At 41.6% G+C, this 17,871-nt stretch overlaps 1 protein-coding gene across 1 annotated transcript in view; it reads left to right on the top strand.

Moving 5' to 3' along the window:
• ZFPM2 (zinc finger protein, FOG family member 2) overlaps nucleotides 1-8,929 on the top strand; it is a 462,014-nt gene extending 453,085 nt beyond the window's left edge. The window contains exons 7-8 of the mRNA XM_029222662.1: nucleotides 2,606-2,830; nucleotides 5,422-8,929. Coding sequence (XP_029078495.1) covers nucleotides 2,606-2,830; nucleotides 5,422-7,913 — 2,717 coding nt within the window. The 3' untranslated portion in view covers nucleotides 7,914-8,929. The remainder of the gene's footprint in view (nucleotides 1-2,605; nucleotides 2,831-5,421) is intronic.
• Nucleotides 8,930-17,871: the final 8,942 nt, after the last annotated feature.

The raw sequence follows: 17,871 nt of genomic DNA, 5'->3' as shown, positions 1-17,871 counted from the left end.
TCCCAAGATCAGAATGCTAGACTCTGCTCTGCTTTTATCTAGCTCTGTGAGAACACGTGAGTACATCTTAAGCGGAGAATAGATTCTAAAGCCAGTGGCAAGTGAAACATTGCATTGAGGCAAAAATGTCCTTGAAAATCCCTGAGACTTTGAATGATGCAGAAGTCTAGAGACTACAATCATGTCTTGATATTATATATGTATCCATATATACATACATATATATTCAACAGTAATTATGTTCTTGCTGTAACAGCATCCTTTAGAATGAAGAACTTCTCAGGTGTATCTGGAATTACTCTGCATCCAACCAGTGGATTCAGTGTACACAACCCAAGCTACTATTTCTGAATTTCCTTAATGTAAATGGAGTTGTTTTCTTTACTGAATCTTTAGTTTGATTTGAATAGTGAGGAACTTGAAATAACATGGACCCAACTTGAAACTGAGGCAAAATGATTTTGTTACCACCTATTCTAGGAGTATCTTATATTATTGTGACACTCCAGTGTGTGAATGTTAATTCTAATTATATTTGAAGGAATACTCTGTTTGCTTTCTATAGCAAGATAACTATTAATCCCAAATATATCACCATAGATGCATACAGGCTTTGTTCTCATTATTAAATTAGTTAATCAGTTAAAGTCATCCTGAAAAATAAACCCTTTACTATACACTGGGCCTCTGAAAAGTATAAATGTAACTAAAACTTGGGTGGGAGGGGCTAAATAATAAACAGCAGTAGTATATAATTTTGTAATTAAATTGTATTTTAAAATTCTGTATTGTACCTGCTGTCCTTACTTCTCATTAGCTAGAATTTGGTCCTTACTTTTCTCCTTCTCTCCTTCAACAGGATCTCCTGAGCCAACTCCTTCACTATCATGTGTTCCAACTCACTATACATTAACAGTTTATAAATCACAAGTCCAGCTGTTTCTGGCGAGTTTCAGACCTCTCTTGCCATCTTTGCAATGTTCCTGTCTCTTTCTCACAGAAATAGCCACTCCCACATATCTACTGTGACCATATGCCCTGGTGTGCCTGGATTAATCCCAGTTTACAGTGTTATCTTCCATCCCTCTGATCAGAGGCACTACAAAAGTGCCAAGTTTGCACAATGCAGTGTCAGATTTAGTCACTCCATATGTGCCCCAGCCTGAATTCATCACCCATCTGTCTTCTATTCCCTGTAGAGATGAATGAAAACATCCCTTAACACAGAAATGCCAACAAGAAGTCTAGGCACCAAGGAGAAACCTTACCTTCTGCTCTAACATCTAATTGCAAAATAGTGGTCATCACTTCCAGTCAGTTCTGCTTCCTCAGTATAACTTTTCTTCTCTCTGTCCCCCTTTCATTGAGGCATTATGGAAGAGTGTTTACACCAGGGTTTTCCAATCCCAGTTCACCCAGTTGCATGATAATGGCAAGTTATTCAACCTCACATTCTTCACCTATTAATGAATGAGGGGAAAACAGAGAGAGAAATTTTCCATGAATGAATACATGAGAAATACATATCATACATATTATAGCATGACTTAACAAATAGTACATGACTATTAGCTACAATTTAAATTCTGTCATATTTCACTTAGATTACTGCAGCTGTCTCCTACCAGTCGTAAGTCTTCCTTCCAAATTCACTACCTTCAAAACTCCACTGTTAGGATTATATCATAGCTGATTCTGTCAGTCTATTGCTTGAAATGATTCAGTCATTTTCCATAACCATTGAGATAGAAATCTAAACTTAAAAAAGCTGACAGGGCCTTTGGTAGTCTGTCCCTGACTTCTACAACCTCATCTCTCCCAGCCCCTTGCCTGAGATTACAGAATAGCCTCCCAGCCTCCACCCAGTCGCTCTCTCAGGCTCCCGTAGCTGATCCCTTGATTAGGAGGACACAATCCTCTTCTCCACCTGACTAGCTTAATTTCATCCTTCACAAGGCAGCTAAGGCATGTCATCATCTTCCCTCTAAATCCTTCTCTGACTTCTTCAAGTACCTCCATCACTGTGTGTGGTCATCACGTTCTAATGGAATGAACAAGCGAACCACTTGTTAACCAGCCCCAGGAGATCTAAGCTCCTTAACAACAGCTGTTTGGTCTCTCATTTTGTTTTACACCCAACTCAGCATAGATCTGGCACTAAGGAGGTACTCTGTAATTAATTTATTAAATGGACCAATGATGTCAGGAGTTGGCATCAAAGCTAACTTTAGTTCAGCCATTAGATCCCTTACCTTTTAATCAAGCAGATAAACCAATTCACTTTGCTATTTATAAATGTCTATTTTTCTAAACTATAAATACAATATAAACAATTTAGGATTAATCTCTTTTGCTTTATGTTGGGATTCTCCTAGAGTACCACTTTCTAAAGAGTCTGTGGGAAGGTAAACCGCATTAAGAGGAACATTTCTTTGAAAATAGTCCTGTACTGTGGAACAACACCGAAGACTGCACTAGCCCCTGTCTGATTGCCTAATTCATAACCTGGGAGCAGACTCTGAGAAAAACTGAACCAAATGCTGCTTTACCCATGGTTGGCTCCAAGTGGGCAGCAGCTAACGTGTCCCTGTGTTTCTGCCTGCAGAGGATATATTCCCTTGCAAGTCCTGTGGCATCTGGTATCGGAGTGAGCGGAATCTGCAAGCCCATTTGATGTACTATTGCAGTGGGAGACAAAGAGAAACTGCTCCAGTGTCAGAGGAAAACGAAGACAGCACTCCTCAGATTTCCAGTATGTGCCCCTTCCCACAATGCACCAAGAGCTTTTCAAATGCCCGAGCTCTAGAAATGCACATGAACTCACACAGTGGTGAGTGCCTCTCTTGTTTCTTCTTCTACTCCAGGAGACCCTATTCTTTCTCTACATATATACGTACATTCATACATCTCTATCTATCTATAAAATCAAACTTAAACTTGCTGGACCAGCTGGTTATTATCTTTTGTCACGAACAAGTATACTCTATTCAAAGGACTTGGGTCTGAATTATTTTCTAACGACTTACAGTGCTCAGTTTACAGGCTAAATCATTCTAGTTTTTTCTCAACTAAAGTAGTTATGCTGAAAAACAAGTTTCTTTTTCTTTTTCTTTCTTTTTTTTAAGCCTGTTCTTGAGAGCAAGGTGGCAAATATTCCCATTTATTTGGAATTGTATGCCCAACTGTTGTCAGTATCATACATAGTATTCTAATTCCTATATTTTAAAAACAACTGAACTGAATCAAATGTACAGAATTATATTAATTTTAGATATTTCTTTGAACATTCTTGGATAGGGCAAACCAAGGTTTGGGAATCATAGTTATTCAGCACCTAAAGTATGAAACTTGTAAGTCACCTCCGGGTGACTTCCTTTGCTGTTTTTGCTTGGGGTGCTCAGTTTAAAAAAACTAACTCCAACCTCCAGTGCTCTAGTACAGGGCAAGCTTTTGTCTTTGCACCTATAAAAATAAGCCATTTCCTTTCTACTTATTCTCTTCCCTCTCCCTACAAAGAGCTGTCTTTATGAGGTGATAAAGCAGGGGAAGCAGAAACAGGTTGGTTGTCTCACATGGTGAGTGTAAAGTCACGCGCAAAACAAAAATAGAGATAGAGGCATCTTCCCAGCTCAACAGGAAAATGAGTATTGGATTAGCCAAGGAGAAAAGGAGACAAATAAAAGAAGTCCCCTTTTATCTCTATCTCTCTGCCATATTTTCATCTTATAAATATAAAAGACAATTCTCATTTAAGTCTAGAGGGCAGAGAGGAGGAACCAAGCCTGATTTAACCATATGCCAACAAATGGGAACAAGAGTTGACCTGAGTAAGTAGGAGTATCCAGATCCTGATTCCAATTCATAGGGGAAGGGGTCCCCCCGACCAAGTAATTCTTCAGACACCAACTGAGTGTCTTGCAATGCAACGCCACTCAATTCTGACACTATGCAGGGAGAGCATTAAATTCCCCAGATTAAGGGGTCAGTCCTACAAGAGTGACTCCCCCACCGCCACCCCAATGCAGACTTTAGTCTTTTGTGCTTCTGACCAGTCGGCTATAAATCAGAGGTCGCCAAGACACCCCCTTGGTTTGACTGCTTTGCTAGAGTGTCTCCCGGAACTCAGAAAACCCATTTGTTCACCAGATACTGGTTTATTATGAAAGGATATAACTCAGGAACAGCCAGATGGATGAGATGCATAGGACTAGGTTTGGGGAACGGGCAAGGTGCTTCCAAGTGCTCTCAGAGCCTGCCACTCTCCCCAGATCGCCACATGTTTACCAACTGAGATGCTCTCTGAACTCTGTTTTTTGGGGGGGTCTTATGGAGACTTCATTACATAGGCAGGATTGATTAAGTTATTGGCCATTGGCAATTGAACTTAATCTCTAGCCCCTCTTCCCAGAAGTGGAGGAGGGGAAGAATGAAAGTTCCAACCCATGTAATCACAAGATTGCTTCTCCTAACAACCACCCATCCTTAGGTTACCTAAGGGCTTTCCAAAAGTCACCTCAGTAACATAACAAAGACACCTTTATCACTCTTATCACAGGAAACTCCAAGAGTTTTAGAAGCTGTGAGCTGGTAACCAAGGATAAAGACCAAATATATATGAGAAATAGATTTTACTCATCAGAATGACCAAATACATTTTCCTTGTAAATCACAATATTGCATTGAGGCTTACCCACCAGTCAGTGGTGATATTCAAAATATTTAATAACTGACTAAAAACAGGCCATGACCAATCAGCATGGATGTCGGTCCTAAACGCCTACATTAATGTACTGGTACCAGTATCAGCCGTGGATAGAGATAAACCATGTTCAGCAAAACCAATGAATAAAATTCTAAATTTGTACCAAAGATAAATTAGTAGGTTATTAATTACTTTAGAAAATGGTTTCTATTTGGATTCTTTTGAATAAAGACCTAATCTGGTACACTAAATGCACTAAGATTTATTTGATTTGCACATAGGTTATCACTATCAACTCTAACTAATGCCTGCTTCTTCCTAATGTAGAGCATAGTGCTGTGGTAAGAAGGTTATTGGATTAGAAATTATAAAATCTGAAGTTTAGTCATGGCTCCATCACTGAATAGCTTTATTACCATAATCAATTCCTTTAGCCTCCTTGCATGTGTTCCCCGACCTGTAAAATTGAAACAATGATGCCTATCCCACTACAATGCAATAATATTCATGAAAGTGCCTCGGAAACCATAAAGGGCTGTTATTATCATCATCTATGTTGAAGGACGTCACAAGAAAAACGTTACTATCACAGATAAGATTCCGAAAGATTTCAGTTCGTTTCTGCTGTGTTGGACACATGAGGTCATTAGTAACGGTTCATATCATTAGAAAACCAATATGTGTGGTTCTCAGTATTCTGATTTTGTATGTTCCTCCAGGAGTGAAAATGGAAGAATTCCTCCCCCCTGGTGCTAGTCTAAAATGCACCGTCTGTAGCTACACTGCTGATTCTGTGATCAACTTTCACCAACACCTGTTCTCCCATCTCACTCAAGCTGCCTTCCGATGCAATCACTGCCACTTCGGCTTCCAGACTCAGAGGGAGTTATTGCAGCACCAGGAGCTCCATGTCCCTGGCAGCAAACTGCCCAGAGAAAGTGACATGGAACACTCTCCAAGTGGAACCGAAGACAGCTTACAGCCAGCCACAGACTTGCTGACCAGAAGTGAACTCCCCCAGAGCCAAAAGGCCATGCAGACTAAAGATGCGAGCTCTGACACGGAGCTGGACAAGTGTGAGAAAAAGACTCAGCTCTTTCTCACTAACCAGAGACCCGAAATTCAGTCTGCAACAAATAAACAAAGCTTTTCTTACACGAAAATAAAGTCTGAGCCCTCTAGTCCAAGACTTGCCTCATCTCCAGTTCAGCCTAATATTGGGCCTTCTTTCCCCGTGGGACCCTTTCTATCTCAGTTTGCTTTTCCCCAAGATATCACAATGGTCCCTCAGGCTTCAGAGATCTTAGCCAAGATGTCTGAACTGGTACATCGGCGACTGAGGCACGGAAGTAGTAGCTACCCTCCCGTCATTTACAGCCCCTTGATGCCCAAAGGGGCTACCTGTTTTGAGTGTAACATAACATTCAATAATTTGGATAATTATCTAGTGCACAAAAAACATTACTGCAGCAGCCGATGGCAGCAGATGGCCAAGTCCCCAGAGTTCCCTGGTGTTTCAGAAAAGATGCCTGAGGCCGTGAGTCCCAACACTGGCCAAACCTCGCTAAACCTTCTCAATCCAGCCGCTCATTCTGCGGATCCTGAGAATCCACTTCTTCAAACACCCTGCATCAATTCTTCCACTGTTTTAGATTTAATTGGGCCAAATGGGAAGGGCCACGACAAGGACTTTTCCATTCAAGCTAAGAAGCTCTCCACCCCCAACAGCAATGATGACAAAATTAATGGAAAACCTGTTGATGTGAAAAATCCCAGTGTCCCCTTAGTGGATGGGGAAAGTGACCCAAATAAGACTACCTGTGAAGCTTGCAACATTACTTTCAGCCGGCATGAAACATACATGGTCCACAAACAGTATTACTGTGCTACGCGCCACGACCCTCCACTCAAGAGGTCAGCTTCCAACAAAGTGCCTGCCGTGCAGAGAACCATGCGTACGCGCAAGCGCAGGAAGATGTATGAGATGTGTCTTCCTGAACAGGAGCAAAGGCCTCCGCTAGTCCAACAGCGATTTCTCGACGTAGCCAACCTCAGCAATCCTTGTACCTCCACTCAAGAACCCACGGAAGGGCTGGGAGAGTGCTACCATCCAAGATGTGATATCTTTCCAGGAATTGTCTCAAAGCACTTGGAAACGTCCCTCACGATTAACAAGTGTGTTCCGGTTTCCAAATGTGACACTACTCATTCCAGTGTTTCCTGCCTAGAGATGGACGTGCCCATAGATCTCAGCAAAAAGTGTTTATCCCAGTCTGAGCGGACGACTGCATCTCCCAAAAGGCTGCTGGACTACCACGAGTGCACTGTGTGCAAGATCAGTTTCAACAAGGTAGAAAACTACCTGGCCCACAAGCAGAATTTCTGCCCGGTCACTGCACACCAGCGTAATGACCTGGCTCCGCTCGACAGCAAAGTGTTTCCGAATCCAGAAAGCGAACGAAACAGCCCCGATGTCAGCTATGAAAGAAGCATCATAAAATGTGAGAAAAATGGGAATCTGAAGCAGCCTTCCCCCAACGGAAACTTATTTTCATCCCACTTAGCAACCCTGCAGGGCCTGAAAGTCTTCAGTGAAGCCGCTCAGCTCATTGCGACAAAAGAAGAAAACAAACATTTGTTTCTTCCACAATGCCTGTACCCTGGAGCAATAAAGAAGGCAAAAGGAGCCGACCAGCTCTCTCCTTATTATGGAATAAAGCCAAGTGATTATATTTCTGGTTCTCTTGTCATCCATAACGCTGACGTGGACCAAAGCACAAACGCGGAAAATGAATCTCCCAAAAGCCAGGCTTCTTCCAATGGGTGCGCTGTGCCGAAGAAAGATTCCCTGCCGTTGTTGCCCAAAAATCGAGGCATGGTCATAGTGAATGGTGGACTGAAGCAAGACGAGCGCCCTGCCGCCAACCCACAGCAAGAGAACATTGCCCAGAATCCTCAGCATGAAGACAGCCGCAAATCTCCCTCCTGGATCTCGGAGAACCCATTAGCCACGAACGAGAACGTCTCCCCAGGAATTCCTTCCACAGAGGACCAGTTGTCTAGTATAGCTAAAGGTGTGAATGGCTCCACCCAGGCTCCAACCAGTGGGAAATATTGCCGGCTGTGTGACATCCAGTTCAACAACCTCTCAAACTTTATAACTCACAAGAAGTTTTATTGCTCATCACATGCAGCAGAACATGTCAAATGAAATCACAAAATAAATAAACATCACTCACCTTTGGTACCAGTGTTTAGTACGTTGTTCTACCCAGTACAGAAAAAAAAAAAAAAAAGCTGTTTGAATTACATCTGGGCAATCAGGAGACAATTCATTATGGCTGAGTTGAAGACTTAAGGTGTAATTTCATTACAGTCCATTAGTAAAGTGTATTATTGGTGCCATTTTCAAAAAAAATTAATTTATTTTACCAGCAGTATTCATAGCTGTGGTTATGTTATTTTTTATTTAAAAACTTTATATTAAAGTCATTTGTAATGTTATTGTATAGTTATTGTGTAGCATATATGGTTTGCACTGTATAGTAGCTTTTAAAGAAAATAGTCACAAACAATACAGAAAAGCATTTTAGAAATAGCTTCCAAAGCACTTGTGTATCTTGATTTCTTCTTATATGCTGTTGCAGATATATGTATATGCTAAAATATAACTTGCAAAGATGTTCTAAATACACGTGCTATAAGTTCGCCTTAAGATTTCAATTCTTGGATAATCAGGCTCCGTTTGCACTTTATATTTTAGCAGATACAGTCTCTTAGTAACTAGGCTTTGCATTTGTATGTAGCCGTATGTTTCTGTCCATTTTCTTAATCTTAAACATGTATGTTAAATGAAGATGGCAATTTTTTTCTTGTATAGTACTTGTATTTTCTTTCGCTGATGCAGCTCTGTCTCAATTTTTAAACTTTGCTGTTAAATGCAATACTTTATAAGAATGAACAAAATTACTGGAAGCAGTATTGTAAGTAATGAGGTAGTATTAATCGGTTTTATCTTTTGAAAGGCACAGTCTAAATCGAAACCCTAAACTCAATGCTGCAAGTATGAATTTAATTCATATATAAGATCTATTTAAATATAAGAGTAGCAATACTGCACCTGGTGATCACAAAGATAATGTTCTACTTCTGATAGAAATAATTTCTCAACAAATGTTGTTACTATGCATGTATATGGATGGAATAAAATTCCAGATTGTTGGAGAAGTTTGGCATACTTTTTTTTCTTAAATACAAGGGAAACCCTATATACCCGTTCTTTGTTACAAGAATAGGTTCAAAACAGTACTGGATAGCTGTAGTAACATGATGACAAAACAGTTAATATAACTTACTTTATTAAAATGAACCGGAAAATCCAGGCTCTGGAACTAGAAAAGTTCATTATTAATATGTAAAATAAGCACTATCTCTCTGTTCTCTACCCACCCCCAACTGTAGCACACAAAAAAGAACAATTTCATGAATGTCTGAAAGGCTTACAAAGTCTACCATAAGAATTGGCACCACAGATGATCAAGTGCACCCAACTTTTATTTTATTTTCTTTAATTTTTTTTTTACTTATTTATTTTTGGTTGCATTGGGTCTTCGTTGCTGCGTGCAGGCTTTCTCTAGTTGCATTGAATGGGTGCTACTCTTTGTTGTGGTGCGCGGCCTTTTCACTGCGGTGGCTTCTCTTGTTGCGGAGCACAGGCTCCAGGCGAGCGGGCTCAGTAGTTGTGGCTCGAGGGTTCTAGAGCTCAGGCTTAGTAGTTGTGGCACACGGGCCACAACTGTTGCTCTGCGGCATGTGGCAACTTCCCGGACCGGGGCACGAACCCATGTCCCCTGCATTGGCAGAGACTCCCAAGCACTGCGCCGTCGGGGAAGTGCCGCAGCCAGCTTTTAGATGGAGTTTACCAGAGAGAGGTTTGCATTTTGAGGAGCAGCGAAGCGGTAAAGTGACTGTGATGAGTAAAGATGCACAAACTTCATGCTGGCAATTTGTAAAAGACACTAGTTGTCACGCATCTCATGTGTTCATTCTGAGGGTTTGCACGTTGGGGGAGAGTGGAGAGCAGATAATGTGGGTTAGATCATAGAGGATCTAATGAGCCACCCAGAGATGTTGACATGTGATTCAGTAGTCAAGATGGCACCCGTTGCCCATCAAGAGAGATGCAGTCTACTGCAGTCTGAGAAACGCCCCGATCTGGAAAGGCAACTACCTGTGGTTAAGACACACTGTTTGCAAGTAGGTTGTGATGCACGATTTTTTTTTTTTTTAAAGAAGATGTTGGGGGTAGGAGTTTATTAATTAATTTATTTATTTTTGCTGTGTTGGGTCTTCGTTTCTGTGCGAGGGCTATCTCTAGTTGTGGCAAGCGGGGGCCACTCTTCATCGCGGTGCGCGGGCCTCTTACTGTCGCGGCCTCTCTCGTTGCGGAGCACAGGCTCCAGATGCTCAGGCTCAGTAGTTGTGGCTCACGAGCCTAGTTGCTCCGTGGCGTGTGGGATCCTCCCAGACCAGGGCTCGAACCCGTGTCCCCTGCATTGGCAGGCAGATTCTCAACCACTGCGCCACCAGGGAAGCCCTGTGATGCACTATTATTCATCCTTATTAGATTTGGTAAAATAATGAACATAAGGTGCTAGTCCCAAACATAGCCTATAAATACTGTGTGGTCGAGAACTTTTCTCCAGTTTCTTGTTGAGAATAACAGTTTTTAAATGTAAAACCTTGACCTTAGTTGACGTTTTAAATCTTTTTAAATCTGTTCAGGTGCTTCTAATACGTGACAATGTTGGGAAACACTACAAGGTAAACTAGGACCAGGTGTGAAGGCTGAGTGAGACTAAGGAGAGTAGAAAGGCAAAAAGAAAAAGGGAAACCGATATGGGATGAAAGAGTTGGGAAAGATTTTATGGGCAGGGTAGGGTACAAAAAGGTAGGTAGAATGATAAGGAAAACTACCTGTCCTTTGGAGAGCCCTGAAATACCTATGCACTATATCCAAAAAAATATTTCCAGTACTGTTTGTATAGTTGAAAATAAGTTCTAATAGCCCATTCACAGAAGGAAACAGATAGCATAGGCTGAAATAGTGACATTTGGACCAGAACCAGGCCCTGCAGAGTACAGAGGAAGATAAAGGTATTTGTACATGTAGAGATCATTGTAAATGATGGCATTAGAGTAGCATATGAGGGTGAAGAGTGAATAAAAAAATTTTTTTTAAGGAAGAGGGTTCAGGGACTTCCCTGGCAGTCCAGTTGTTAAGACTTCACCTTGCAATGCAGTGGGTGCAGGTTGGATCCCTGGTTAGGGAGCTAAGATCCCACATGCCTGGCGGCCAAAAAACCAAAACATGAAACAGAAGCAGTAATGTAACAAATTCAGTAAAGACTTTAAAAATGGTCCACATCAAAAACAATCTTTAAAAACTGTTTAAAAAGTAAAAGAAGAAGGCTCAGGTTGTAAAGTTAAAGAAAATAAGGGAATAAATAGGAATCTGGTGTCACAAGACCTTGAATGCCAGGCTGAGGTTTATGGACTTGCCTTGTACCTTGCTTCTTAGAGTCATGAAATGAAAATTGTGTTTAGGGATGGTGATAGAGTGAGTGTGAGGCCTAGATGCTAGAGAGAGGGAGATTAGTTAGAAGGCCATAGTGGTGGTCCAAATGGGGGTAGTGGGAGCCTATACCAAGAGAAGGACAGGTCTGGGTACGAGTTCCATAATAACAGATACTGAAGACCAAATCAAAGATCTTCAATCTTCACTGATAAAAATGTTCCATGTTGAACAAGATAACGTGTAGGACAGGATATTAGCACCAATTGAATGGTTTGGGGGAAGGGTGATAAAAAGAGCGATGGTTTATGTTGGTTCTCCAGATTGTTCTGTAGTATTTAAGTCTTTTGCAGAATACTAAAACCTACTAAATCAGAATATCTTAGGATGGGCCTGGATTTCTGGAGTTTTTTGGCAAAGCAACCCTAGGGTATTCTGTTGTCTTCCCTCGATGAGAATCATTGAATTAAACATAGGCAGAATGAGAAGCGGTATTCTGTGGTCAACACCAAAATAAACTAAGCTGGAGGCAGAATTTACTACACAATTGGTCTTCAAAGTGTTGCTAATTAACACATAATATATTTGAGTGTTTAAAACTATTAAAATTTTCAAATAATTCAACATATGTGTTTTAATATTGAGATTAAAACAAAAAGTCATAGTGGAATCTGTAAACAACATTTGAAAATCTTTTAATCAAATTGAACCTTCTTATTTTCAGGCAAAACTAAGGATCAGAGATTTTAAACACTCAAAGTCACAGAGCTAAAGGGTAAGAGCCAGAGACCTGAGTCCTGTTCTCAGATTCCCTCCCCTCATCCTGTTCCTTTTGCCACTAAAGCAGAAGGAACTACTAAGGCAAGCAGCTAAAATTCCAGCTACTTTTCCTCTCTCTGATGCACTTAAGTCTAGTTCAGATATTCTCTGGAGATAAGGAAAAGGGAGCATATTCGTTTCTCATGACTCCTGTACAATTACCACGAACTCGGTGACTTAAAACAACAGAAGTGTATTCTTTCACAGATCTGGAGGCCAGAAGTCTGTTATCAAGATGTCAGCAGGGTTGTTCTCCCTCCCGAGCCTTTGGAGGGTACTTTCCTTGCATCTTCCAGCTTCTAGTAACTCTGCATCACTCTAATCTCTGCTTCCCTGGTCTCATTGCCTCCTCTTCTCTGTGTGTAATCTCTCCCTGCCGCTCTCTTATAAAGACACTTGTGATGGCATTTAAGGCCCACTAGGATGAAATCCCCATGGCAAGATCCCTCATCACATCTGCAAGGGCCCTCTTTCTTTATAAGGTAACATTTTCAGATTCCAGGGATTAGGATCTGATATTTTGGGGAACCATTATTCAGTCTCCTACGGGAGGTCAATATGGAGGTGGAGGGGTTATGGCTCCCAGTCAGGTTCTACAACTGTGCAGCAGTACAGCAGAAATTATTACGCCCAAACTGATGAATCTCTTGGCATTTGGTTGAGACGTGAACGTTATTAAAAAACATCAGTGGCATCCATCAGAAATATAGCATCTAAACTAACAGGTCTCAGCTGGTCACTCAGGACCCAATCATGAGGTAGAATTGAGTCTGATGACATCTCTGCACCAGTCAGCATATCTGTTTGGAACTTAATAAACCTTATTAATTCAGAGAATCATGAAAAAACAGATACAGCCTGGGCAAAAGTTTACTTTGGCACTATCTAGAAAAAAGAGTTTGCTTAGTATATTAATAGAATAAACAGGATAGAAAATAAACTGTTTTCAAGAGCCTTAGCAGCCTCACTTTGCATACAAATAATATACTAATTTCAAACAATTTTTATCTTCATATTAAAGAAGAATGTCACAGCATTTTGCTTGGCAACACTCCTTTGGTCATTAAGTCCATTTCCCATATCTGACATAACCTGGTTGCAGATGGTGTAAATGTATCAAATTCAGTAAGTCCAGAACTTTCTTCTTTTTCCCTATTGGGGTTCAATGACCCTCAAGAAAAACAATCAAGTAAAATGCAATGCTCTTATATTTATGAAAAGTATGCAATGGTGAAATAGTCACTTTAAATTAATAATAGGGACATAGAAGTGGTAAGAAAAAATCTTAAAAGGAAAAGAGAAAATGCAAGACAAAGGAATGAACAGGAAGGAGTTCACACCAAGACAATCACAGACACAGCAGGGTGGACACACAGATTCCTTCCTCCTGCTACAATGGATGAACTGTCCCTGATCCTACTCAAAACCCCTTACTCAAATCCTTCCACTTAAGCTTCACATACTCTCCAGCCAAGTTGATGATTTAGCTCCTTCAGTTAGTCCCTCTCCCGGCACAAAAGCAACAGGTGTGTCTTTTTCAACTTATGTAAGGACTTGGACAAGAAGCCTCAACATGTTCCCTGAATTGAAGTCTGAACCAAACACGAAGGGTCTTTCTCACATGTCATGGATTGTAAAATAAACCGTCAATTTCCTAATCTTGGAAGTTGGAGGGAGTTCTAATAATGCTCAGATTAAATTCCCTGCCTGTTTTGTGGGGGGAGACTTGGAGAAGATTCAGTTTAATTTAGGGATCAAAGGAATGTAATATCACACATACAATAGTATTGAGCAGTAAGTGTTATACCTACTATATCGGTGCTATGACGACTGTTTTACCAATGAGCAACCTGAGGTTTACGGCAGTTGAGTGAGTTCCCCAAATGACAGAGCCAGCAGAGCCAAGTACTGAACCCAGTTGTCTTTCTATAAGCCTTTGTCACCCTTTTCCATAGGGCCCTGGATCTCACTGTCTACCTCAAGCCAAATCCCTTATAATCATGTTGCAGGTCCGCCTGCCACCATTTTATTGCCTGCTGGTTCTGGGGTTGCCTGTGTTAGGATAATTATATGTCTTATTCTGCCTAGGACTGTCCTGGCCTGGTTCAGAATTTTTTTTTTTAATTGGAATAAAATTGCTTTACAATGTTGTGTTAGTTTCTGCCGTACGATGAAGTGAATCAGCTGTATGTATACCTATATCCCCTCCCTCTTGGACAATTATTTTAACACCGCTTTTTCACACTCACAAATGTCCCAGTCTGGATAATAAATTCTAAAGTAAGCCTAAAGTGAATTAATCTGAGCTCAATAGACACTTTGAGTGCTATGATTTAGAGCAAAGCCTCTCAAGCTTTAAGGTCCATATGAGCCAACTGAGGACCTTGTTAAACTGCAGACTGATTCAGTAGGACTGGGGAGGGGCCTGGGAGTAGGCGTTCTAACAAGCTCCCAGGTGATGCCAGTGTTGCAGGTATGCAGACCACTTTGAGTGACAAGGCTGAAGATGGCATGGTTGTCACTGAATGAGCTTTCTACGCAGTTGCCCGGTGTTCCCAGTCCTATGCAGTGTTGCTTCCTTCCTTTACTCCAGGCCCCAGAATGCCTCACTCCTAATGAGCTCAGTAACCACTAATATTCCACTCAAATCTGTAGCTCCTTTCTTCATTTCTACGCCTATTTCAGTTTGGAGGTGAATGGTGAGGCCACCCAAGCTGCTGTTCTGCTCTCTGTATATCCCTGCTTGAGCAATGCTGCTTCACCTACACCTGCTCACGACTGACCTGCCCTCTTAATCATGGAGCCTAATCTGTAAAAGTTTACATCCTTGCCCCCAGCCCCAGCTAGTGATTGTTCGAATCTTTAAATCAAAACATCTCTACTATGATGGCTTACCAAAGGGAATGGGAGGGGGCATGCTCCTCTGCTGGTTTCCCTGGTAACTGATGAGCCAACGTGAAGTCAATTCCCCTTATAACTGGTAACCTCCCTCTCTCCTGGTAGCAAAGACTGTTGCTGTGTCCTGCAGGCCCTCAGCTGCACACGGTGGGATGTCGCTCCAGGACCGCGCTTCAGATGTGTAAGATCCTCCATTTCTTAAACCACTGATGTCTCTGTTGCTTACTCCAGGCTCTTTCTTCAGTCTTGAGGCTGGGCAAGTACAGAGCTTGCAGGCCTGTGGGGAGTAGCCCAACAGGAGGATTTGTCCCTCATCCAAACAAGGCAAATTTATATCAATTTGTAAATTAAATTGGCCTTACGTGATAGGTGGGAGTAGGAAAGTGGCCCTTTCACCCTCTTTTCTTGCTTTACACAAAGTTCAGAGAACTTATTATTTTCCAGACTGTATTCATGTTTCACTTACACACGACAGCTAGCTCACTGTGAACTTTCCCTTTTCCATTTAGTATTAATTTTGATGAATTTTTTAACCCAAGGGAAACGCTTCTGGAGTCTATTACAAGATTGGTGGACTCACACTGTGATCAGAGGCAGACGCTTAAGGGAATAGTGGGGTTATTTGTGATTCATGACCATTCCTGGTGGGGGGTAGGGTGGGCGTGGGGGGAGAGTGAGAACGAGTGGGAGCAGAGTAAATCTGTAAAGAGAATTGCAATCTCAGGGCCATCTGTGCTAGCTGCAGGACGCAAATCTCGAACAGAAACAGTAGGAAAGCAAATGTTATTCGTTGGTTTCAATACTGTGCCCTTCAAATTTTCTCGTTTCACTCATTCATTCACTTACTCATTCACTCCTTCATAAGCACATTCACTTTTGAGTTCCTACTCCGACACAGGCTTTATGATGGGCACTGGGGACCAGATGTTAAGAGAGACTCTGTGTTCAATTAGCTTTGGGTAGAGAAATGTAGAAATCCTTCCACTCGCTCATTCTACTGCCCCCCACCCCTAATGCTGAAACTTGGCCTCTGTGCACTGGTGCCAAATGGAATCTCAGAGACAGAGTTTTGGGTGAAGTAGAAAAGAACAGCTTTATTGCTTTGCCAGGCAAAGGGGGAGACAGCAGGCTAATGCCCTGAAAATTTTGTGTCCCAACCCTGGGGGGGATTTGGAGTTTTGTAGCAGTGGTTCAAGGGTGGGGTTGCTGATAAGGATCAGGGTGTGTGTAGGACCTGCATTCCTTTCATCTGGCCTCAGGTGGCCGCCTGATGAGTGACTGTGGTTCTCAAGGTTATCAAACTGACCTTCTCTCTGGAATGAAGAATGCTTCATCAAGTAGTTAACATCTTCCATCTGTTGGGGGTTTTAGTTCTGCAGAAGAGCTCAAAGCTATTGTTATATGTATCACTGGATGCAGAACCAGGATCCTGTCCCTAAGGCTACACTATTGTTTCTTGGCTTCTCCTCCCTTGTCTCCGCATCCCCTCCCTTCCCTGATTAGCAGCTGTTTGAACTTGCCCTTTGGAACTCAGGGAAGGTCATAGAGGCTACAGTCTATTCCCTACAAGAAATGGGGGACAGAAGGGCTTCCATGCCCAGGAGCCCCACATGGTCCTGCTCAGTTTCATCCCCCCCCCACAATTTTAGGCAGTCATCTAATTCTGTCAAGTCTTCCTTCTAGATATATCTCAAATGGATTTCCATTCACAGGGCCACTAATATATAGCACAGTCATCCTTACCAAAATTATAAGAGCCTCCATACTGATCTTCCTAATTTCAGTTTTCAACTTTTTCAGGTGCAAAATCTTTTTGACTACAATGATCTTTCCAAAGGTAGAATCTGATTACTATCTCTCCTTTCTTAAATCCTTCAGTGGCTTCCTATTGCCCCAGGGTCGAGTCCAAGTTCTCTTACAACTTAAGATCTTTATTGGTTGGGCTTCTGCTTACATCTCCACTTTGCTGATCCAGCACTTGATTCATCTTATAGATATGTGTTAATCACCTATATATGACAGCCACTATGCCAGACACTCTAAATAAAATAAGATAAACAGCCTTGCACACCTAAGGTTTATATCCTACCAAAAGAGGCACTTAAACAAATGATTAGGTCGTTAGCACCAGTTACAAGGACACTTCTTCACAACCATCTTTATGATGTGAATATCCTAGACATTCTAACTATAGTATTTAGGATTATCTTGGGTATGGTCTATTCTGGAGTAGAAATTTTTCCAGACCTTAATTTTAAAAGAGGATCATTACTAAAAAAAAATAGGTAAATAAAAAGACATAGTCACTCTATTAGTTATAGTAATGCTAGGTACTATCATAGACAAATTATGAAATTTCCGTAGTTTAAGACAATGACAATTTATTTCTAGCCCCTATAGGTAGGAGGGACCAAGCAATCATTCAGGTATTCAGGCTGTTACAGATTTTTTTTCATTATTAACCCAAGGTTTCTAAGTTTTCTGAGCACTGACATCCTGCTGACAGCCAGGGGAAGAGAGGACTCGAAGGTAGGTTTTAATGGGCCAGACCTGGAAGCAGTACGTATCCCTTCTAAGCACATTCTACTGGCTAGAATTTTTCACATAGTGAAGTGAAAGGAGGCTAGGAAATTCAGAACAGTCCTGTGCCCAGGACCAGAAGGAAATGGGTTTGATAAACAGAGACCTCGATTAGACAGAGTTGGGGGGACTAGAAGGAGCTCTCAGTCCCTGCTACAGCCACAGACCCCAACAGGAGGAAGAAAGACTCCTCTTCTTTCCTGGCAAGGACTCAGCCAATGAAAAGCCATGGACTCTTTGTTTACGGTAACCCTCCCAACTTCCTTTTTCCCCTACAAAAGTGTTCTCCTTCCCTTGC

This window comes from Monodon monoceros, unplaced genomic scaffold (assembly GCF_005190385.1).
Source record: "Monodon monoceros isolate NGI ecotype Baffin Bay Population unplaced genomic scaffold, NGI_Narwhal_1 Super_Scaffold_14, whole genome shotgun sequence".
Lineage (NCBI taxonomy): Eukaryota > Metazoa > Chordata > Mammalia > Artiodactyla > Monodontidae > Monodon > Monodon monoceros.
The sequence above is the reverse complement of the archived record's forward strand: the minus strand, read 5'-3'. Positions and strand labels throughout refer to the sequence as shown.